The 24,289-nt window shown below is 35.8% G+C and overlaps 1 protein-coding gene across 2 annotated transcripts in view; it reads left to right on the top strand.

The window, feature by feature from the left end:
- Positions 1 to 23,487, top strand: part of LOC580217 (TOG array regulator of axonemal microtubules protein 1) — a 55,308-nt gene extending 31,821 nt beyond the window's left edge. For both annotated transcript variants that reach the window (XM_030999675.1, XM_030999676.1), the window contains 14 exons: positions 5,217 to 5,368; positions 6,028 to 6,300; positions 6,751 to 6,991; positions 7,706 to 7,814; positions 8,696 to 8,839; positions 9,359 to 9,551; positions 10,367 to 10,515; positions 11,013 to 11,171; positions 12,263 to 12,389; positions 14,938 to 15,050; positions 16,822 to 17,023; positions 17,444 to 17,660; positions 18,919 to 19,005; positions 20,012 to 23,487. In XM_030999675.1, coding sequence (XP_030855535.1) covers positions 5,217 to 5,368; positions 6,028 to 6,300; positions 6,751 to 6,991; positions 7,706 to 7,814; positions 8,696 to 8,839; positions 9,359 to 9,551; positions 10,367 to 10,515; positions 11,013 to 11,171; positions 12,263 to 12,389; positions 14,938 to 15,050; positions 16,822 to 17,023; positions 17,444 to 17,660; positions 18,919 to 19,005; positions 20,012 to 20,268 — 2,423 coding nt within the window. In that variant the 3' untranslated portion in view covers positions 20,269 to 23,487. The remainder of the gene's footprint in view (positions 1 to 5,216; positions 5,369 to 6,027; positions 6,301 to 6,750; positions 6,992 to 7,705; positions 7,815 to 8,695; positions 8,840 to 9,358; positions 9,552 to 10,366; positions 10,516 to 11,012; positions 11,172 to 12,262; positions 12,390 to 14,937; positions 15,051 to 16,821; positions 17,024 to 17,443; positions 17,661 to 18,918; positions 19,006 to 20,011) is intronic.
- The last annotated feature ends 802 nt before the right edge of the window (positions 23,488 to 24,289 follow it).

The following is a 24,289-nucleotide window of genomic DNA, read 5'->3' as shown; positions in this document are numbered from 1 at the left end:
AGGTTACCCTTTTCCCTGATTACATGTAGGTCAGGGTGAGTAAGGGCAGGATTTTCAACAGTATGTTTTGTGGTCTATCCCATTAATTGACCAATATGTTTTTCTTTTTACTCATTTTTCATTCATTGTTAATAAGTATTTTTTTGTAACCCCTAATAGTAAAACAATAGTGAAATGGTATTTTAAGAGAAATTATCTGAAATAAATTTAATCTGTTAATCATGTTGTAATGGGAAATTTGAATTGAATTTCATACTTTTGACTCGACCTATAAGATCTTTTGATTCCATCACCCTTTAGATTTATTTTTCAACACTTGTTTCAAGTGTAGTGGAGGGGAAAATCGAATAAGTAATAATGTAATTTTATCCATCTAAGTTTCTTTAACTAATCTCATTATTGCAGAGCGTATAAGTAAATAAGTCACTTATTTTACTGCCTTCTCTAACAATAATAATAAAAGGTTGCTTTGCCAAGCATGTACCACATTATTATTTAACATCTCTGTGCACTTTCAAGGTGCTTTGAAAAGTATTACTCTTGCTTGAGCTCCGGCAGCTTACATCATGAAGTACTTTTTAGCTCTTGAGTGATTCAATGGTATCATGACAACTGAAACGCGTAATCTCTATTTTATCGGTACTTTCTAACCAGATTGTTTTTGCGTTGGTGCTTGCAAATGTCCTCACTTACCATTATTTGCAATTTTAAGTGTCAGCATTCACAGACATAGACCTTAAATGTTCTTAGTGACAATTAGAATGAACCGAACATAATGTCTTTGTGGCATAGGATAGGGAAGAGACTGGGGCAGGGTCTCACAACTCGTCATAAGTACATGTTTACCGATGGCCCATGTACTTAACACACGTATCACACGTATCAATCGGATGTCAGTAAACTCGCACTTATGATATTTTCGTTTAAACGATGCTCAGGATTCTAAATGAATGTGACCTTATCAAATTATAACTATGATGAAGGTCATGGTGCCATTATCAGTGCTCTTTGTTTCAGTGCTATGCTTGATTGCTAATTAGGTTATAACGAGATTAGCTTTTAAATGATATGCCATTAAATAATTACATGTACTTGCATGCAATTAGCTACCAGTAATCCATGTGGTTTTAGGTCTGGTGTATTACATTATTTTCTCATGGTAACAAATAAATGAGTTCTTAATTTCAGCTTGAGAGTGATAATGTAAAAAGAGCAGCGGTTTTGCAATTTTGATTAATGTGCTTATGTTTAATTTTTTAATTGAATGAGGTATTATTAATGTGATTGTACTTGAAATGGCATGTTGTCTGTACTCTGTGCAGTGTAAGCGCAATAATTCTACATGTATTTCATGTATTTTGTAGAAACAATGGCTATTAACCCTACATGTATCTCTCTCTCTCTCTCTCTCTCTCCCTACCCCTCCCTCCCTCTTTTTCTCTGTCTCTCTCACTCTCTGTTTTTTTTTTGGGGGGGCACCCATCTACATGTATCTCTTTCTCACTTTCTCTGCTGTCTCTTTGTCAATGTTTTTCTCCAACTCTGTTTATCATCTCTTTAGTGCAAAAATCTTGTGTAAAACAATAAGTGTACATGAATATTTCTTTGATTTTCTTTCTGTCTATAGATTTGAAAAGTTCTATCAATATTTTTGGGGGATATTAACCTAAATAACAGACAGAATAGCAGACAAAGATGACTAAAATGGCTATTTGTCACACTCCCTTTATCTCTTCAGACAAGCCTCTATGTCATGTATCCTCTATGTTCCTTCTCTGATGTCAATTTGGACTCTAATTGGAACAAGTGGCTGTTAATATGTATTCAAGCAATCTAGCACATCAGTTTAATGGACTATGTAAGGTGTCCTTATCCCCTTAGCATGTGATAGATGAGAGCGTTCAGTGCAGTCAATTTCAATTCATTAGCATTGATTTTGTGCACACATCTCCTCGGGAGACGTAATGCACTTTCAAGGAATGCAGAGTGCATATTTTATCATTCTTATTACATCACATGCAAGACGCCCACTGCTATTTTGTTTTAGTGTAGACAATTTTGAAGACTTGGCAATTTGAATAAGTATGGGTCGTTAATTTATTTTACTTCCTCCAAAAAAGCTTCAAATACACGTACTCATCATTCTTTGCATTATCTTAATGCTTGTAGTACTCTGATACTTAATGCAAATACTTTAAATGGTTAAGTGAGTGAGAAGTGTATTTGAAGCTTTTACTTCTCAGAAACTAATTGCAAGTCTAGATACAGCAGCTCTGTCAAAATTCCAAATTGACCTCTAATATTACAGCAAATGAGATTCTCTGTAATTATTGTGTATGAGTGATTAGCTCTGATGAGATTATTCTGTGACCGATTCAATGGCTCTCTACTCAAGATGGACAATAGGAGCCTACAGTATCAGTAGTCCTGAGAGTTAAAGTTGATACTCTAAGACAATCCCAAATACTGAGATAATTACATAAATAGAAAGCTTTTAACCCCCATCATAACACCAAATGGTGTCCACCCGACAAAACAAGTTTAGAATAATGAATTTATTCGAGTAAACTCTACCAAAATATCTAAGTCTGAAACCCGGAAGTGCACGTAGAGTCGGGCCTCTATCCGTGACGTCACGAACGGGAGTCATGGGCTCAGTGAGAGTGAATGGCAGTGATATCCCTACGTTAAAGCTATCCTGTCAGAGCTTAGATTTGTTGTTGTTAAGGAGTATATTTGATGGATTTTCTGTTTTCATTTGAATGAAGAATAACGAAGCAACATTTTCCAGTCGCTGATTTCTTTTTATATCCTCATATTCACCTATTTGGTAGAGATTTAAGACGAGTTTACTGCTTAGGAATTAAAGTTAAATCGTGCACGTATGAATAGGCGGATGCATTATATTGTCATCAGATAAGGTACAGGAGCAGTTTTGTAAAACGAATAGGTCTAGAACTATGATAGTAATTATCATAGATGTGTGTGACTGCCTCAAAAAAGGATACAGTACCAGTTAAACATTTTATGTGGCAAAATATCAAACTTGAACGAGATCATGCAAGCGCGCTTCTTCTATAATATTTTGGCGAGTGATGCGGCTCTTGCATGAACATTCGTGAAGCGAGCAGAATCGGGAGGAATACCAAGCCGCTGCTCTAGGCGCTGCTTGCTTGTGATGGAACGTACGTGCGCTAGTTATATGTTTATCGGCAATTGCAAGAGAATGAAAGCGACGTTTCCAGCTAAGAAAAACAACTAACAAAGACTTGCTCCTGGCTACCGGTGTCAGAATTGGTAGATGAAGGATCTTCAGGGTCAAGGAAGGCGAAAGACATGGAAAAAAGGAAGAAGAATTATCGGGAGATCGCTGTAGTGTATGGTAATGAACTGTGCATGGGTAGACAGCTACTGTTCACTCCGTGCCTGCATGGGCCGATTTCAACACCAAAACAAAAATTACATGGTGAAAATATCGACTAATAGCACATCGTTGGCATGTATATGTCATAATTTTTAAAAGGGGAATTGATATTAATACTATGAAGTACTAGGGTAAGGTAAAGAATTGTACATAGAATTATGATTTATTAGACTTTTCAGCCTTTGAAACAAAAATATGCAAAAAATCGTATCACTCTGCACATGTTTGCTATGGAACATCCGGGTACGTGAATATACTCTCTCCCGGACGTGAGGTCATAAATAGTAGACCAGCGCCGTGACTGATTTTCTATGCAAAGAGAGGCGGATATTTTCAACATTTCAATTGAGGATTTCGAGTAGACAGAATTTTTTTGTGATTTACTAAGTAATTGAAAAACTTAAAAATAACATATACTTGCCGTAGGTAACAAATTAAGGGACATTTATTTGCTTAGAGTATCAACTTTAAGCTAATTATAAATTCTCATTTCAACACGTATTCCCATGTCTGATAAGAGTTGAATCAATTACACAAGCTTTGACTTCCCATTATAAAACAATCAATACTGTTATTATATCTTTGCTAGGAGACAAGATAGACTACCTTGACCGATTCCCCCTGTTTCAGTTTTTACATTTACATTTTTTTATTTTTTATGCCTCCGCCACCGAAGGTGGTGCCGGAGGCATCATGTTTTCGGGTTGTCCGTCCGTACGTCCGTACGTCCGTCCCGTTTGACCGTTATCACAATATCTCAAGAACCATTTAAGATTTAAACTTAAGACTCGGGAATAGTATTTATCACCATAGGAAGACGATCTGATTAGATTTTGGAGTACGTAGGTCAAAGGTCACAGGTCACAGAGGTCAACTTATGAAATTCCTTGTATTGAGTTTGTTAGCGCGATATCTCAAGAACCATTTGAGATTTAAACTTAAGACTCGGGAATAGTATGTATCACCATAGGAAAACAATCTGATTACATTTTGGAGCACGTAGGTCAAAGGTCAAGGGTCATAGAGGTCAACTTATGAAATTCCATACATTGAGATTGTTATCATATCTCAAGAACCACTGGAGATGTAAAAACTTCAAACTTAAGGATAGTATGTATCACCATAGGAAGACGATCTGATTAGATTTTGGAGCACGTAGGTCAAAGGTCAAGGGTCACAGAGGTCAACTTATGAAATTCCATACATTGAGATTGTTATCATAATATCTCAAGAACCACTGGAGATTTAAACTTCAAACTTAATGATAGTGTGTATCACCATAGGAAGACAATCTGATTAGATTTTGGAGCACGTAGGTCAAAGGTCAAGGGTCACAGAGGTCAACTTATGAAATTCCATACATTGAGATCGTTATCGCGATATCTCAAGAACCACTGGAGAATTTTCACTTCAAACTTAATGATAGTATGTATCACCATATCATAATATCTCAAGAACCACTGGAGATTTAAACTTCAAACTTAATGATAGTGTGTATCACCATAGGAAGACAATCTGATTAGATTTTGGAGCACGTAGGTCAAAGGTCAAGGGTCACAGAGGTCAACTTATGAAATTCCATACATTGAGATTGTTATCATGATATCTCAAGAACCACTGGAGATTTAAACTCCAAACTTGTTTAAATTGCTCTATGGCGGAGGCATCATTTTCGACTGCGCGTAGTCAAAATTCCATCTAGTTTTTATTTATTGTAATGGTAATCCCTTACATTCAAAGTAAAGTTTACAAATCTCAAAATTTACATAATGTACCTTTCTTTTTGTTACAGGTGTGTTTGGTAATGATGCTAATATAGTAGAGTACCCACGATCAAATGGTGGAGAGAAGACAATGAGGAGGAAAGAAAGCCATGAAGACGGTGCCTTACCTGAGGTTATTGGTCTTCAGGTTCGGCATGATGAGGACAGTCCGGAAGAAAATGTGAGTTTTCTCATAATTCCTTAGTTTTTCCTTTTATAAAATCTTGGAATGGATAACTTATTGTGGCACTGTTTGAGGAGACGCCTAAATGTCAACATCAACAACTTAATAGAAATATTCTCCCCCACCATAAAAAACAATAGCAAATTAGCAAATGAACAATAACCAAGAAAGAAAATAGGAATGTACCATATATTTTTGTTATTGTTGATTTATTCTTAAAAGTGTGTTTTTAAAACAATGCACTGCCGTATAGGCAGAAATTCATAATGTGAAGAAAAAAAATAATCAGTGTATTCTTTTTGATAGGACTAAAAATAAATATATTTCCATACTGGTGATTAGCTGACGTATCTTGTTAGTTGTTCTTGGTAATGAAGCAAACAGGTAGACTGATTATTCAACTTGAAATACCCTTGAATCGTAATCAAGTGCTAATATGGAATTTATCAGCCACCCTCAATGATTGATTTGGTGAGGAGAGACTGTAAACCTTGGGTCGTGCAATTCGTTCTCATATTCTGATGTGTGACGTGCATTTCCTACTTAGTACTAGGATATGCTTCAGAACTCCTGAGCATCATGCCTACAAGGCATGTAGATATTGCTGTTATTGTAAAGTGATATAATATTATATGATATATTGTCTTGTCTGGCAGGACTTGTCTATGTCCCTCTCTAAAGCAACAATGGACAGGATGGCAAGGAAACAGATAGAGAAGAAGGAGGAGTTGGAGCAGCGCAAGGCGGATCGTAAGGCCGAGAAGGAGCGTGCTGATGCAGAGAGACGCACTCAGGAGAAGGAGCGCGAGGTACAGAGAAGAGTTCTGGAGAAGGAAATAGATGCCCAGAGAAAAGTGATGCAGGAACGTGAAAGGGAGCAGCAGCGGCTTGATTTCGAGAAGCAACAGAGGGAGAAGGAAAAGTTCAAGGTATTTTGATAGTTTTTATCGTTTGATTAGGTTGAATGAATTACTGATGTAGCAGAAATGGAAGCAGTTAGTGTATAAAATGTTCACATAGATGTTCAATTGGTTGTATAAAAATGTTGAATAGACATGAACATACTCTCTATCTATAGATTGAAAAATGAAGAACAAATTAAAGGATGAAAGACTGATTATTCAGTAATTATGAAAAATAGGACGGGCATTCATGTTTACAAATTCTTTTAAACATATCTTTTGCATTGTGAACAGACCACTTCTCAATAAAATCCGAAGCACAGAGAATATTTCTGTTGATGTTGAAGGAGTGCACTATTATGACATCAATTCAGATATTAACAGTCCTCACACAGCATATATATTGATGACAACATGCTTTCAAAGTTGTTTTGAGAATCTGATAACATTACAATGTGCAATATCATCTTTTTCTAGGAGGAGAGAGAGCGCCAGAGGGAGGAGAGGATGAGAGAGAGGGAGGAACAGAAGAGAGAGCGAGAAGAAAGACTGCGGGAGGACAGAGAGCGTCAGAGAGCAGAGCGGGAAGAGAGGGAGCATCAGAAGGTAGAGAGAGAGAGGATAAGGGAGGAGCAACAAGGCAAGGCTAGGGAGAGACAGAGGGAGAAACTCAAGCAGCTTGAGTTAGAGGGTGCCATGGATCATGATGATGGGGGTGGTAAGTTCATATCATCAGCTGATAGCGCGAATCATGATAATCACCCATTGTTTTGTCGTTTGACTCAATACATGAGCGTAAAGAGCAAGAATTTCTACCCATACTGTACACATGTTCAAAACCAGGCTCTTTATTTAATAGTGGCATTAAAATCTTGAAATTGGCAAAGTATTTAGAATTTCTGAATCCCTATTTTTCTATATGAATCAACAATTTTCAAAATTTTCATCATGTTTAGTTATTTTCATGTATTCTTTTCAGATAGCAACTTTAATGCCATAATTTTAATGTACCAGTGAAAGTGATGTACCAGTTTTGAAGAAGAGAATTTGATCAATCACGTTGTTAATTATTCATGTCCTTAATGAGATTGGTCCATGCTTCATCAAATCCATGCATTTATCTTTTTCAACTGTCAAGAAGTTTTATTCATCAGAATAGAAAATATTTTATTAATATGAGTTGTTATGCTTTCTTGAGATGATTTTAATTTTTTTTAAACAAATATTACTAAACAAAATTGAATATTTATGCAATTTTTCTCCCTTCATTATTACTATCCTCATGTTTATGTTTTAAGCCATGCAGTGTGAATTAGAAGGAATATTTTGTCACTGAGATATCGTAGGCTAACTTTAGTTAGATTTCCCAATAATGTCTGAGCGCATTGATTAATGTTGAAATAAGATTCTTATTTGGCCTTCTTTGTAATAGATCTTGCTATCAATGGAGCTATGCTAGATAGCAGTAGACCTAATCCTCCAGCCAGAGTAACGGCCAAGCCTCCTGCAGCTGCTACACCACCTAAGAAGAAAAACAGTGGGTAAGTAAACAGGGAATAAGGAAGGTTAATATTTAGTTATAAATTAACATACAGGTCAAAATGTCATTTGGAAATATATTTAAAGGTTAAAACCAGTTTGGGAAATGCCCCTCTCTCAAAAACTGAAATGAAATGGAAGCTGTTATTACCAATCATGTGAAAGAGTATGTTTTGACTAATACGTGATGATACAAATTTTGCCGAGAAGCCACCTACTTATTGATATATTTGGTAAAGTAGTATATCTATTTGGACCTGATAGATATAATGCACGTGTCGCGCACGTGTGCGTAGTCCCATATACATCTTTCTGTGTACAGTACTTGTAACTTTACCAAGACTGGGCCAAATTTCTTATCATTTTGATGATTCCAGAACCTTGCAGTACACACTAATACTTATATGCTAGATGATCAACCTTTTCTGATCGATTCCACAACGTTTCTTTCACAAAGCAATCGCATGGCCAGAACTCTACTTTATCTTTAAGAATGGTATATATATTATTTACTATCATATTTAGCCTGCAAGATGTCTTAATTGAAAGATGGGTATAGTGTGGAGTTAAATTGTCATACAAGTTTATTCACTTAAGGTGTATGAAATGTGATTTTGATAATTAAACATTCAAAACTGTTGCAGGCTCTACAAGGGAATTGCATATAATGCATGTCTTGACTGCATTTGTATATGAAAGTGATATTAGTCATTCATGGCTCACAAATTTGCTTCGTTATAGTAGTCATATGTCTTATTGTTTTTCAAAACATGAAAAGAAACCCAAAATGTTCCAGAAGAAGAACAAATTCAATCATTTATAAACCTATACATCTTGTTATATATATTTATGATATATGATTTTTTTTTCTTTCTTTCAATAGGATTTCTGTGACAAAGAATTCTAGTGGTCCTCCTGCTGTAACATCACCACCAGGGAACGACGTCCAGAGCAGAGAGATGAAACCAGTTAATAATGTAGATGTAGCTGTCAAAGATTGTTTTAGATTGATCGGACATGAAGACTGGTAAATATATTCTTTCTTCACAATTATTGTATCATGTAATACCTTCTGAAAATACACCTTTGTGGTCATTAAAAAAGAAAATACAATTATTTCACTTTTTCTTTCCTCTGTTAAAGAAAAACATTGTGTATTTACTTTTCTTGTAATTATCTTTTGCTGTTGTTTACATTTGTGTATGTAGGGTGTGCTTTTTTATTTTTGTTATTATGTTGTATGTGTTTTTCAACAAGGATGATGATGGAATTCGTTAAATGATATTGTTCTTTTATTACAATGATTGATGTATATGTGATATCAAATAAATTATGAGTGGTTCATATTGTATTCCTAACCTCAATATTTTCCTCCTCTTCCTTTATTATACCAGTACTTAATTGCCTCGCAATATCCATTGAAGGCATATCAATTATTGTTATCAAATTGCTTGTAAAGGTTAATTTGTTCATTGTATTTTTGCAAAGGATCACTATTTAATGGCTTCATCAGTTTTCTATTCACTTTTGTTTTCTGTCTCATCAGGGAAATCAAGTTGGATGGCTTGTTCATTATTCAAAGGCTAGCCATTTTCCATAGCAATGACTTAGGAGGTCAGCTGCATGCAATGGTCGTGGCTGTTCTTAATGAGGTCAAGAATCTGAGGTCAACGGTTGCTAGGGCTGCGTTATCTACACTAGGAGATATGTTCACGTCATTTAAAACCAGTATGGACAAGGTATGTAAGCTAGAACATTAAATGCTTGTTCCATATGTATAGCGGTTTGCTGCAGGTTTTTTTTTTTAAAGTTTACTTAAGTGAACTGCATTTCACATATTTGTATCTATATAAGTGAGAACGCGTAAGACCTTTGCTGCGTGCAACTGTTTTCATCGCTTCTTGCCATTCATTAATACACACCAAAATGATCACTGTGGTAAACCACTGCAGTTTAGCACAGCATACATGAACGACAGGATTGAGTTCTTATAACCATTTTTGTATGGATCAAAGCCACCTTTTCCGCCAGACAGATAATTGATGATTTCAGTTCTAAACTGCATTATTGATTTCTCTATTGATCCAATTAGTAATATGATACATCTGAATGTTCCAATCGCTTTCAGTTCTGTATGGTATAACATACTGGCAAAGCAGGTAATTTGTTTCAGCAATCCAAATGTGAAAGCAAATGTCTTTTATTTGACAAAGCAATGAAAGATTAATCTTGTTGGATAGGATGTTTTCTAACATCTATCCAAGAAAACAGATATCCGATTAAAACATATATAAACATTATCTTCAAGTTTCATCTTTTTATAGAAAAACCGAATGTTTCCTTTCTAGTTACCTTGCTATACATTACACTTTGGATATAATTATGCAACAGGTCAATCATTTTCAGTATTAAAAAGGATCTTTAGGAGCTGTTATCACAACAATATGCTATATGGAGATTTACAGAAATATGTCATTGCTCTTTTGTCAAATAAATACATTCTTTTGATAGATGAAGTAGATTCATGTCTTTCTGTGATGTATTTTCTTGACAGGACTTGGATCCGATCTGTCGTATCTTGTTACCCAAGGCTGGTGAGAGCAATGCTTTCATTCGAGAGGATGTTGACAAGGCCTTAGATGCCATGGTCAAGAACGCAAACCCACAAAGAGTATTAGGAGCATTGATCACTGCTGGAGCAAGGTACACACAAACATCACATCCTCATTTTCACTTCATCTAATATTTGTCCATATAATGTTTATGCTCTAATTAAATCATATATTTTTGTGGTAATAATCTTTCTGTTTTGATGATGGAGACAAATTGATGTTTATTCTTGTTGCACCAGAATTAATGTTTCAACATTTGATTTTTCATAATCTGATTAGATCTTGATTAGATCAGAATATTTGAGTAATATTGTTACTCTCATATCTCATTAAATAGGAGTATATTCATAAAGTGAGACAAACAGCATACATTTTCAATTACATATTAGATGGTTAAGATGTTGGTTCATTTAAAAATTTTGTAATAAAAAAAACAAACAACATTTTGTTCAATACCTGTTTACTAGTGTGAAAAACTACATTGTTGTATAACATAATGAAAGGAACTCTTCCTGAAGATGAAGAAAAAGAAGGTAACATAGGAAATCAAAATGAACCATGTATCAATACTAATATTACCCCCTACAGTCATAAGAGTGCTATGGTACGCAAGACGACCAGTGTGTTTCTGGATGCAGTGGTAGAGCGTATGGGACCAGGAAGGATACTGAGTGGAGTGAAGGATGTCACTGATAAGATCTTACCTGTTACAGCTCAGCTAGCGCTCGACAATGGACAAGAAACAAGGTCAGCTATAAATATGAAATACTGTTTTTTTATGTGAAAATTTAGCTCCAGATGATGAAATACTGTAATGATACCTCTTTTCAAACTTTTCCCTTGTAACTATTTTTGTTTCTTCATTCATGAAGATAGTAGAGTCAACAACTGAAAGAAATGATTTGAATAGACCAGTTCACGGTTAGCACATGTCCCAAATGACCCAGAATATCCACAGATCTTCAAAACATGAAGAGGTCCCACTTTGTACATTTTGAAATAATCACTCCTACAGCGTTGGAGGTGCTACATAACTAGCCTTTGTTTCCCCTTTTCAAAGAATACTTCCACATGTGCATCACGGAGTGCACTGCTTGTGCATAAATGAATAATGATTAAAAAACTTTCGTGAGCACGTATCCAGTATTTTGTCTCTGTGTATTTCACAAATCGGTCTGCAATGACCTTTATCTGCTCATGCTCAGCCTGCAACTATGAACTAGCTTATTGACTGACTATTGATGTGACGATTGTTATATCTCGTTGGTTTTACATTTTCATGTGAAGTCAAAATTTTCAGTGCTCTTTCTCCTACTCATGATTGGCTCTGGCAGTCGTAAATTTCCATTGCTCATAAATCAAAATACAATGTCAAAGATTTTTTATCCTTTGTTGTATGATGATGATTCTGATTTACTAAACCCACCATGTTTGTTCAATTAGAATCATGCTTCTAACTCTGATTTTGTTTATTGCCTGGAAATCTAGACGCTGTCCCATATATAATTTCTTTAGTTCGTTGTATAATAAGTTTTTTTTGCACTCATTAAATCCATGTTTCTTGTTCAGTTGAATCAATCTTTCAAATCTTACCTTTTCATTGATGCTAAATCCAGGTATTATGCCAGAAAAATCCTATCAATTCGTTGCTTTGTGAAGATTCCAATCATGCAATTAACTCATGATTCTTTGATTACCTTTAAATCCAGTGAGTATGCCCAAAATAGCTCCTTTACCTTTTAGTATGATGAGGATTTTCACTTATTCAATCCATAGATTGCCTGTTCATTTCAATCTTGCAATTAACTCCTAATTCTTTCCATTACCTTTAAATGCAGGTACTATGCGAGGAAGATGTTCTTTAATCTGATGCACCATGAGGACTTTGATCGGTTGATTGAGAAACATGTCCCAGCTAAGAATCTCAAGAGGATCAGAGACATCCTGGAAAACCTCAAGAATAAGGTCAGTCAGTCTGAGAGACAAACACATAGACATAGACCAGCAATTAGACTTATTTGACAGTTGTATCTATTAAAACCCATCTGTACTAGCTAACAGGAGGGATTAGACCACCCTGCAAGGTCACTGACAGGTGGTTATCTCATCAAATTAGCTCTCAATTAACATAAGAAAAAGAGGATCATGGGGGACCAATGGTCACCGATTAGGCATTGTTTGCTATATAGAGGGCGCAAGTAGCTATAAGTAGATATAAGTAGTGCAGTGGGGCTTTAAGATTCTATCATTGAGTCAAGAGTAAAAAAGAGAAAGTGATTAATTTGAGTGTTGCAGCACGAGATACCTGATAAAAGACATGTCTATATTATAGAAATTTCAGTAATTTGATGAAATTTTCAAAATTTATACCTAAGTGATATCATTTCATTTTATTTTCAATTCAATGAATCTCTGATATTCAATAATTTATTTAGCTAAAATTCAGATTCAGAAATACTTAGTGATCATGTAAATAAATGATGATTTAAGTTCTACTTATTAAACATTGCATGGCATATTTTGAAAGCCTAATGATGGTGTGTAGGAAATTGAAAGTTAGTCAATATGTTTATCAAAATCTCCATAGTCAAGAGGTGATTTTTATGCCTCCGCCACCAAAGGTGGTGCCGGAGGCATCATGTTTTCGGGTTGTCCGTCCGTACGTCCGTCCGTACGTCCGTCCCGTTTGACCGTTATCACAATATCTCAAGAACCATTTAAGACTCGGGAATAGTATTTATCACCATAGGAAGACGATCTGATTAGATTTTGGAGTACGTAGGTCAAAGGTCACAGGTCACAGAGGTCAACTTATGAAATTCCTTGTATTGAGTTTGTTAGCGCGATATCTCAAGAACCATTTGAGATTTAAACTTCAAACTTAAGGATAGTATGTATCACCATAGGAAGACGATCTGAATAGATTTTGGAGCACGTATGTCAAAGGTCAAGGGTCACAGAGGTCAACTTATGAAATTCCATACATTGAGATTGTTATCATGATATCTCAAGAACCACTGGAGATTTAAACTTCAAACTAAGTGATAGTGTGTATCACTATAGGAAAACAATCTGATTACATTTTGGAGCACGTAGGTCAAAGGTCAAGGGTCATAGAGGTCAACTTATGAAATTCCATACATTGAGATTGTTATCATGATATCTCAAGAACCACTGGAGATGTAAAAACTTCAAACTTAAGGATAGTATGTATCACCATAGGAAGACGATCTGATTAGATTTTGGAGCACGTAGGTCAAAGGTCAAGGGTCACAGAGGTCAACTTATGAAATTCCATACATTGAGATTGTTATCATAATATCTCAAGAACCACTGGAGATTTAAACTTCAAACTTAATGATAGTGTGTATCACCATAGGAAGACAATCTGATTATATTTTGGAGCACGTAGGTCAAAGGTCAAGGGTCACAGAGGTCAACTTATGAAATTCCATACATTGAGATCGTTATCGCGATATCTCAAGAACCACTGGATAATTTTCACTTCAAACTTAATGATAGTATGTATCACCATATCATGATATCTCAAGAACCACTGGAGATTTAAACTTCACACTTAATGATAGTGTGTATCACCATAGGAAGACGATCTGATTAGATTTTGGAGCACGTAGGTCAAAGGTCAAGGGTCACAGAGGTCAACTTATGAAATTCCATACATTGAGATTGTTATCATGATATCTCAAGAACCACTGGAGATGTAAAAACTTCAAACTTAATGATAGTATGTATCACCATAGGAAGACGATCTGATTAGATTTTGGAGCACAAAGGTCAAGGGTCACAGAGGTCAACTTATGAAATTCCATACATTGAGATTGTTATCATAATATCTCAAGAACCACTGGAGATTTAAACTTCAAACTTAATGATAGTGTGTATCACCATAGGAAGACAATCTGATTAGTTTTTGGAGCACGTAGGTCAAAGGTCAAGGGTCACAGAGGTCAACTTATGAAATTCCATACATTGAGATCGTTATCACGATATCTCAAGAACCACTGGAGAATTTTCACTTCAAACTTAATGATAGTATGTATCACCATATCATAATATATCAAGAACCCCTGGAGATTTAAACTTCAAACTTAATGATAGTGTGTATCACCATAGGAAGACAATCTGATTAGATTTTGGAGCACGTAGGTCAAAGGTCAAGGGTCACAGAGGTCAACTTATGAAATTCCATACATTGAGATTGTTATCATGATATCTCAAGAACCACTGGAGATTTAAACTCCAAACTTGTTTAAATTGCTCTATGGCGGAGGCATCATTTTCGACTGCGCGCAGTCAAAATTCCATCTAGTTTCATATGAAATAGGAGATGGTTTTCAATAGGAAACTAATATGACCTTGTTATATAATGTACTCGTAGTCCAGATTCTGTTTGACACTTAATTGCTGCACGAAGCATGAATGCATGTGATTTGTGAAATTAAAGATATATGGTCTCATTCTTAATTTATGTCTCTTTTGTTGAATTCCTTAGGGTCTTGGTGATGTCCCATCAGATACTTCATCTGCCAAAGCTCGTCGTAGCAATCCTGGTAGTCGAGCCAACTCTGGATCTCAATCATATTCTAGGGATAGAAATGAATACAGGTGTGTATGTAACTGTGTATGCAGTCACTTGATGGCAACTCACTCAGGGTGCAGACCCAGTGCAGAAAATTCCTAGAAAATTAGATTTCTGAAGTTACGCCACCATGACCACACATATCATGAAAACCTACCAGTGAAACTTCTCACAAATATTCCAATAGACTGTGAGCACTATGAGTTGTGGAAATTTGATTCCTGTGACTGAACATTATGTCATCGGACCACTCCTAAATCTAAGTGCAGAGCTAATTAGTATGTGTCGTTTGTGTAATGATTTAGCTTGTGCAGTAGTGATGAGAAAAGTTAACATGACAGCATAGTAAAACTGCAATGAAAACACACACAAGAAACTTATGGGAACTTTCCAGAAATCTCTGGATATCAAAAATATGCACATTTTCCTGTCTGACTGTACTTCCTGTGACGTCTAGATGTGACATTGATTGGTGAAATATCAGTTGTCCATAGTTTGCAGCCGATGTCAGTTGTTTGCAAAGACTGCATATAAATAATGCACAACTTAAACCTGTGCACTATAATCAAAATTTATTTCAGTTACGTCATAAGATGAAGAAGGCAGAATGGCACTGTTTTTGTCTCGCCTGCGTAGCAAAAAGCGAGACATAAGCGCCGCTTTTCCGGTGACGGCGACGGCGGCGGCGGCGTCAACATCAAAAACTTAACCTAAGTTTAAGTTTTTGAATTTTTGATATAATTTTGAAAGTATAAGTTCTTAGTCAATGAAACTTGGACTATAGGGTTCTCAAGTCTCCCAAATCATGTGAGGAGAATTTCAGGTCACTAAGTTAAGGTCAAAGGTCATTTAAGGTCAACAAACTTAGACTTTGTTGTAGCATCAACATCAAGATTTTCAAAATGCTTCTTCTTCGTTATTTTTCAACCGATTTTGATTCTGATTGTTTCATATGATAGGGCTAGGAGGGGGATTTAAAATTTCTACACAGAATCGTGAAATTCATTATCTATGCTAATTTATGCAAATTTATTCGAAATCTCAAAAAAGGCTTCTTCTTCTCCTTCATTTCTCGACCGATTTTGATTTGGTTTGCTTTATATAGTAGAGCTAACTTTGGTTCACTAAACATCTACACAGAATTTTGAAATTGTTCCCCAGTAATTAATTATGGTAATTTATGCAAATTTAATCCAAAAATAACAAAAATTGCTTCTTTTCCCTCATTTCTTGACCGATTTTGATTTGGTTTGCCTTATCTGGTAGAGCTAAATTTGGAACACTAAACTTCTACACAGAATTGTGAGATTTTGCTCCATTGATTATTTATGGTACTGCAAATGAAATGAAATTACCGGTATGTCCCTTCCAGGGCATCAAATTTTAATTTTCTGACCAGTTCAAAAGTGTACCACATAAAATTTACGATATTTGCGAGATGCGGATGAGCGCTACGTCATTGACGTTCTGGTTTATCATATTGAATTGCGTTATGCAGGCGAGACCGCCAAGAGCGTTTCCCTTGTTATGAGTAGCGATTGTTAGCGATTCTTCATGGCATAAAAAAGGATGCATATTTGTATGATAAGTTCGGTCACAGAGAATTTAAGCATCAATTTCCTCCATAAATTACCTTATGATATTAGATATCAGTTATCATTTATGTAGTTCTAAGAAATGACAAAATTTCTACTTAAGAGTTTATTTGAAGTATAATAATTTGTATTATTTGTGTTATGTTATAACCATTCCACCCCGCTATCAATTATCTGACCATTGTTCCATTTTTATTTGTAGTGAGGTGGACGGCACCCCACCAAGCTCAGTCAAGAAAGGAAAGCGGTCTGGCGGAGGAGCCCGTGGAGAAGAGAACGAGACTATCAAGAGTCTTTGTGAAGGTCTAGGAGCATCGGATTGGATGTCTAGGTTACAAGCCATTGAGAGACTACAATCCATGTGTGAAACAAATCAAGACTTGGTTGATGGGAGCTTAGTCAAGGTAGGTTCAGTTACAGAAAGCACACACAAACACACACACAAAACGGCTTAAGGCCATTTGCTCATAGATCCTTCAAAAGGCCCCCATAAATGTTGAGAACCACTGACAAACAAAATTTCATGAATCATTTCCCTACCTATCATTTCTTATACAGTTAAACCTGCTTTTGTGCTTACCTGTCTACAAAGACCACTTGTCTACAATGACCACATTTTTTGTTTCCCTTGAAAATGGTTTCTCATTGAAACATGTACTAAAGGAACCTGTCTTCAAAAACCACTTTTGGTGTTTCCCTTCGCTATAGACAGGTTTGATTGTATTCTATTTCAGTAGGACCGTGTTAAATGGCAGAAATAAAAAATAATTGGGAAGGAATGGTACTTGTTACTGATATTTCTATTTCTGTTTCCCTCTCTTCAGATCTTTGATAAATTCATCTCGAGGTTATCAGACTCGAACAGTAAAGTGAACATAGCTGCTCTGACAACCATGAAAGACATCGTACCTCGGCTTGGTGAATCCTTACCGGCTGTCGTCAATAACCTCGTCCCAATCCTAGTCCAGAACCTTGCAGCAAAGAACCCTAGCATCAGTCAGACCAGTAATGACATCCTAGATCTCATTCTGGAACATGTTGGTAAGTGTCTCTTGATTGATAGATAATCCATTTTCAATTTGGCTTATGGGTGTTGTTAACACCTCTCTTTTGTTGACCCCTTATAATGCACGTTTTGAATAATTGGCTCCAAATAATGAACATGTTCACGATTTCAAAAGTATTTAGTCCGATACAATAACCTTCCTGTACAAGAACCCATCTAGGATGATAACCACCAAGAATATCGACCCCCTTCCATCCACCCCCCCCCCCTACTTTCCCCTGCTCCCCCTTGATGGTTACCCACCCAAGACTACCCATGTAAGATAATTACTACCGGTACCTGATAATTCGATCCTCAGGCAGTTCTTTGCACTGCGTTATTACCCCCTCCCCCCCCCCCCTACTTCCCCCTGCTCCCCCTTGATGGTTACCCACCCAAGACGACCCATGTAAGATAATTACTACCAGTACCTGTTAATTCTATCCTCAGGCAGTTCTTTGCACTGCGTTATTACCCCCTCCCCCCCCCCCCTACTTCCCCCTGCTCCCCCTTGATGGTTACCCACCCAAGACGACCCATGTAAGATAATTACTACCAGTACCTGTTAATTCTATCCTCAGGCAGTTCTTTGCACTGCGTTATTACCCCCTCCCCCCCTACTTCCCCCTGCTCCCCTTGATGGTTACCCTCCCAAGACGGCCCATGTAAGATAATTACTACCGGTACCTGATAATTCTATCCTCAGGCAGTTCTTTGCACTGCGTTATTACCCCCTCCCCCCCCCCTACTTCCCCCGGCTCCCCCTTGATGGTTACCCTCCCAAGACAACCCATGTAAGATAATTACTACCGGTACCTGATAATTCTATCCTCAGGCAGTTCTTTGCACTGTGTTATTACCACCTTAATGAATAATTTAGCTGTTACCAGAAATGTCCCAAATCAGATGGCCAAGTGGAGTGGATATTATAATCATCTTAAAATGGAAATATCCTGATATCATTAGATGACAGACTTTTTGATGGAAAGGGAAAAGGGGCATATTTTTTAAATTTCACCCGGTAAGCATTATAAAGTTATTGAATTTAGATTATGGTTCATATTGGAAATCAAGAGTTGTAAAGAAAAGTTGAGAAACTATGCAAGATGTTAATTGTTGTCTGCAAGATGTGACGCCATATTGTACTTTTCTACTGGTACACTTGAACTGCAAATTAATGCAATACGATACTCACCACTGTCTGTAACGATAATGTAAATTGCTAATGTCATTGTATTGGTTATATTGTTACAGATATGCTGGTATTAGTTCAGCCTTACTCCAATGCTACTCAGTATGGCAACGTGAGAGCCAGGCCAGCAATGGTAGAAAAGTTGTCCTGTAAGTACTTAAATTATATCATCAGCCTTGTCGTCTCAATTACCCATTGTCTCAAGAGTTCCTTGGGGCATGTGACTTGCAATGAATATGCCCCTTCCTACATCTTATATTTAGGGGGGGGGCACTTTTTTGTTTATCTTGAATAACATTTATAAAAATGTTGTGGCGTATCGCCTGCAAAGAGTCAGGATCTGTACTCGCTGAACTGACTGTTGAAGGAAGTATGAGTTAAAGCAATCTGGCTGTCAGCTAAACAATCTAAAATGTTAATTATCAATGTACATGTGCTGTCATTTCACAGATACCGTAATACAGATCGTTAAAGAAACATGATAGGGGGGAGGGGCTGGGGTAGGGATAGAAGTAAGAAACCTAAACGAGATACATCCCAACCAGTATATTTTTTTAGTGCTATTGGGAAACAATGTCATATGATAATTAGCCTGGAACAGTATCATGTTTGCATGATGCAGGGATTTAAGCAATCTTCATATTGTTCACAAAGCCAGTATTCTGAACAGAAAAAAAAATTATATATACATTTAATGTAAAGAGTGACTAAATTATTGTTCCCACTACAGCTATTAGAGTGTTTTAGACTTTTTTTAATCATTTCTTTATTGGATTTGTATGTGTAGGAGAGTCACCACCTTTTGAACTCTTTATAATAAAGCAGGGGGAGACCCTGTTGTAATGGTAGACCTTCACCATCCCAACCAGTTATATTGGAAGGAGATACCCAAGAGTTATAATCATAAAGTTTCTTTTTCCAAAGAAACCTGATCATTTCCTGAGCAAATTTTTATTTTTATAGAAAATATGATGATGATGATGATGATAATAATAATATGTTTTTTGTATAGCGCAATTCAACTCAGAGTTGATATATTTTAATAATTTTGAACCTTATTGAACATGCAGTATAATATAAATTAATGAGCACTAGAGTGTTCTGTGCGGTGTAAAATAAACAGTATCTACAATGTCATTATTCAACTTCTTTCAGACCTTGTGACCAAGGTGTACCCACGGAAGCAACAGACGGTCGTCAGGAACGTTCTACCTGTTCTATGGTACCTCCTGGGCAACATGACAGGTAGCGGGGCGGTACCGGGGGGTTCAGGCAACCTACGTAGTGCCACAGCCGTCCTTGCTAGTAGCCTTCATGATCAGATGGGTGAAGGCTTACTCCAACATGCTCAGAACCTACCCCCTAGGAGTGTCAAGACACTCAAAGAACTCATCGATGAAGAGACTACATGACATAGGTAGTGCGCTGTAGCTGCAATGGGGATAATAAGTCAATGGTGATATTGGTTTTTATTGCCTCTGTCTCACTTTTTTACATTTCAAGATCTCATGAGAGGTAAGGAACAAATGGTCATAAACGGAGATTCCCGCTGAAAATTCTATAAAAACAATTTTATACCTGTACCGTGTAGGAAAGAAAAGAAGAGTTCATTTATATTGCAGATGTTGCGTCAGTGATAGAGGTATTCAAAAATACAGGCTTAAAGCTCTGGTAGTTAGCAAATTTATCAAACTTTTTACAAAGTTTGATATGTTTCTAATGACTTGTATGTATTCATTTTACTTAAATTTATTCATTTTACTTAAGTAAAGCTTATTTTTATTTGTAGGACACATAGATCACAGTGTGGATATAGTCTAGTACAGACATGCCCATGCTGTTTGTAACATCATTTCTATGTTAATTGAACCATCCAGGTTGTCAAGGAAATGTGCAAGATTTAAGTAAAGGAACTATTTTGCTGTAGATGCCAAATCTCCCCCTCCCCCCCCCCCCCCCCCTCTTTAAAAAAAAAGGAAAATCTTTTCTAGCAGATTATGTCGACCATTTTTGTTATAAAACGTGGAGAGAAATTCAAGATTCTTTTCTTCTCGAAAGTATTTCAATATAATGCTTTAGCTTAAATGTCTTTATCTAGTAGTGTTCAATCATTTCAAGTTAGATTAATGTTCAATCACTTGAAATATCTTAGATAGTAATTATAATGTCTTTTTTTGAGGAAAAAAATTGCTCAGCCAAAGTTGGAAAAAAATTGTGACCAAAAAGTCTAACAAACTCTGTCAATGTAGAAAAACCCCTTCATATCATGCAAAGCTAAGATAGAGAGCTAAGTTCCTTTTACCCCTGTGATGTGTGCTATATAGAATGATAGAGTTCAGAAGCGTTTCTAAGATAATGAATATTTGTTTTGAAAAGTGCAAGATTTTATGAAAGTATTGATTGCCCATGTCCGTCCATGATATGAATTAGATAGTTAATGTTCACTAAAGAACCTCTTTTCACACAGGCCAGTAAATCTCAAGTCAAGAGGAAAAATCGTATTGTAAAAACCTTTGAAAAATTCTATGACGTATATAGATATATATATATATATATATATTTGCATCATACCTTTAACTTTGCTACATATTTACGTTTGAAATTGTTAATCAAGTGATTGTTGCCAAATGTCATTGACAAACTTAGACTTATCTTATAGTTATTCCTTTTCAATTTATTGTAGACATTAAGGTCATTTGGTGTAATTGTTACATATTTATCTTTCATGTCAGTATTGTAATAGCTATTGGCTAATGCTTAAAAGAAGCTGTTACATGCATGTTATCTGGATTGATGACGTCAACAAATTTGGAGGGATATGTCAGGTACACAGAAACAGAGACAGAATTGTTGAATGGCATGAGCAAAACTTACCTTTTATTCATGTGAAACCATAGTTTGGACTCAATTCAGGGACATCTGTCATTTATTTATACGCATGTACTGTTGTTGAGGGTACTAAGAACTGTATTAGCAGTTCCTAGAGATCATTGATGTAAGAACATAGGAAACTACTGGTTGGACGACAGCCCTGTTCAACCTTTGTAATGCCTGGCCAAATTATATCTTTTTTTATAATTACTATATAAATACTTAATTATAATTAGTATAAAATTACACAATTGGAGGTGTTGTGGTCTAGTGGATATGTCACTAACTATGGATCACATGGTTTGTGGTTCAAGTCCTGTCGCAGCACTAGTGTCCTTTGGCAAGACATTAATCTACATATGCCACTAACCTACTGTTATGATTTTTATTATTTGAAGCCTCCATTGCAAAGATTTGGTAGGCTTCTGTTTGTTTTGTTTTTTCTAAATAATATCTGAATGTTCTTGTGTATGTTTTGCTGGAGTTGGAGATTCCAGTGCAGTTATTTTAGTATAATTTTGGATAAAATAGTAGGATTTTGCTTTGTTGGTACTAATAGTGTGCAACAGAAGACAGTATTAATGAGACATATTTTTATTTATATTAATTGCCTGCCTTTAGCTATTAGCACCTTGAGGGATCATTGTAAGGATAATCAAAGAAGAAAGCAATTTTTCTTTTAGTCAATAACCTTTGGACTTATACTTATGTGTTTTGCTGTGGTATTTTAACTGAAATTAATTACTTGTAAATAAAAACTGTATTCTTGAATGTAAATAAGAGGTTATATCTCAATTTGAAGAAATGTATTTTGACTGTGTTCTATATTTGTGTACCGTCCATGTACAGTTGTGATTGCTATATGTGTTTGACAGTTTACTTGTAACGTACTATAGCTGCAAAATCTAACATGTATTGTGATATTGTGTAACTATGAAATAGTGGGTACAAGATATATTAATCTGGCACTGTGGAAAAAACAATGTCAAATGGCTAGGGTAATTCTTAAGTTGGGATGATGTATGTTTATGTTGAAGTGGCAATCAAGAAATAGAAAGAAGTTCATTCTTCATGGAATCAGTAATTGACAGAAAAATAGATGTAGTTAACACACTAGCTCTAAAATATATGTGAAGAGTTAACGATTTTTTCCTTTTCCAGATGCTATGTACATGTATAATGGTTGGCCAAAGCGTAAGTCAAAGGGTAACCACATGTATGTCAGATTTACTTAATTGCTGCACTCCATATTGCAATATGATATGAGGAACAAACGCCATGTCAGATTATGCTATCTGTCAAAGATGATTGTGTAGCTTATGACTGCCTCTCAAATCTGCTTGAGTAAACCTAAAATTCATTTTTGTCTAAGATTAACTAAGATGATTTAGCGTTGACAATGATCCTTTTCTACATGAAGCTTACCAGAAGTATGCATTTCATTAGTAGTATTATACATTTTCTATATTGGGCATTTTGATGGTCAAATACCAATTAATTTTTCTTGGTTTATTAACATTGAAGCAGGCCATATCACATCATACACCATTTTGTGTGGATGTTATTTTTGTCTTCTACTACCGGTATACAGAATTACTGATTGATGATATTTCATCTCGCCCTTGACCCTGTCCAGTAGTAGACTTAGACAATTGTATAAACATTAACAATATACAGCTATAAATTCAAGGCTCAAAGTTCCCAATATTTTTAGTATGCATGATTTAATGGATTCTTAGGTACCTACCAATGTTATAGAAGTAAACCGAGTCTCATTAATGTGAATTAGTCATAATCTGAATTGTACTTTTCCTAATGAATGCTCACACTAACTCCAAAATTGATGAAATTGATTTTGAGAACCCATGAGAACATGCATACATGTGTCGTCTTGTACCATCTTTCAGTGTTCCAGCATACTAAGAGATTAAGTAATCCCCAGATTGGTTATCATAAACCTTTCAAATAAAGATGCAACCAGCAAAGATTTAATTCTATTCAACTGCCAAAGGGAATGCACGTTGCTGTTCATATCATGAGTTTGAAATACCAAGCACTATAGATAGTTTGCAAATTTGGGGGTTAATATACAAATAATACACAGCAGTGAGGGCATTAGGAAGAATTACCCACACAAGGCGTTTGGACTGTTTTTAAGGTACCATGTGTGGGTAATTTTACTAATGCCCAAACAAAATGATGTGTATTATTTGCTTTATAAGATTATGTTTTATTTGTTTCATAAAATGATGTTTTATAGCATGATTTTGATAATGAACGGTCATTATCAATATTACGTGTTGGGCAAAATAAATGCCTGGTCACGTGTACGCTTTCAACCACTCATTTGATTAGGATCCACGTCATCATCTTATAAATTATAAAGTAATATGCACATTTTGAACTACAAGTTGATTGATTCGATTTGCACAAATGATACCAAAGTTGCAATTTTATAGGTGGCATTTCATTTAGGTTTGGTAATGTTTTTATTGCCATTGAATTAGTTTGAAAAGTCCACACAATGTACTTCAGAGATCAGATCTAGCTATGTATTGAAAC

This window comes from Strongylocentrotus purpuratus, unplaced genomic scaffold (assembly GCF_000002235.5).
Source record: "Strongylocentrotus purpuratus isolate Spur 01 unplaced genomic scaffold, Spur_5.0 spur5_scaffold_5, whole genome shotgun sequence".
Classification (NCBI taxonomy): Eukaryota; Metazoa; Echinodermata; class Echinoidea; order Camarodonta; family Strongylocentrotidae; genus Strongylocentrotus; species Strongylocentrotus purpuratus.
The sequence above is the reverse complement of the archived record's forward strand: the minus strand, read 5'-3'. Positions and strand labels throughout refer to the sequence as shown.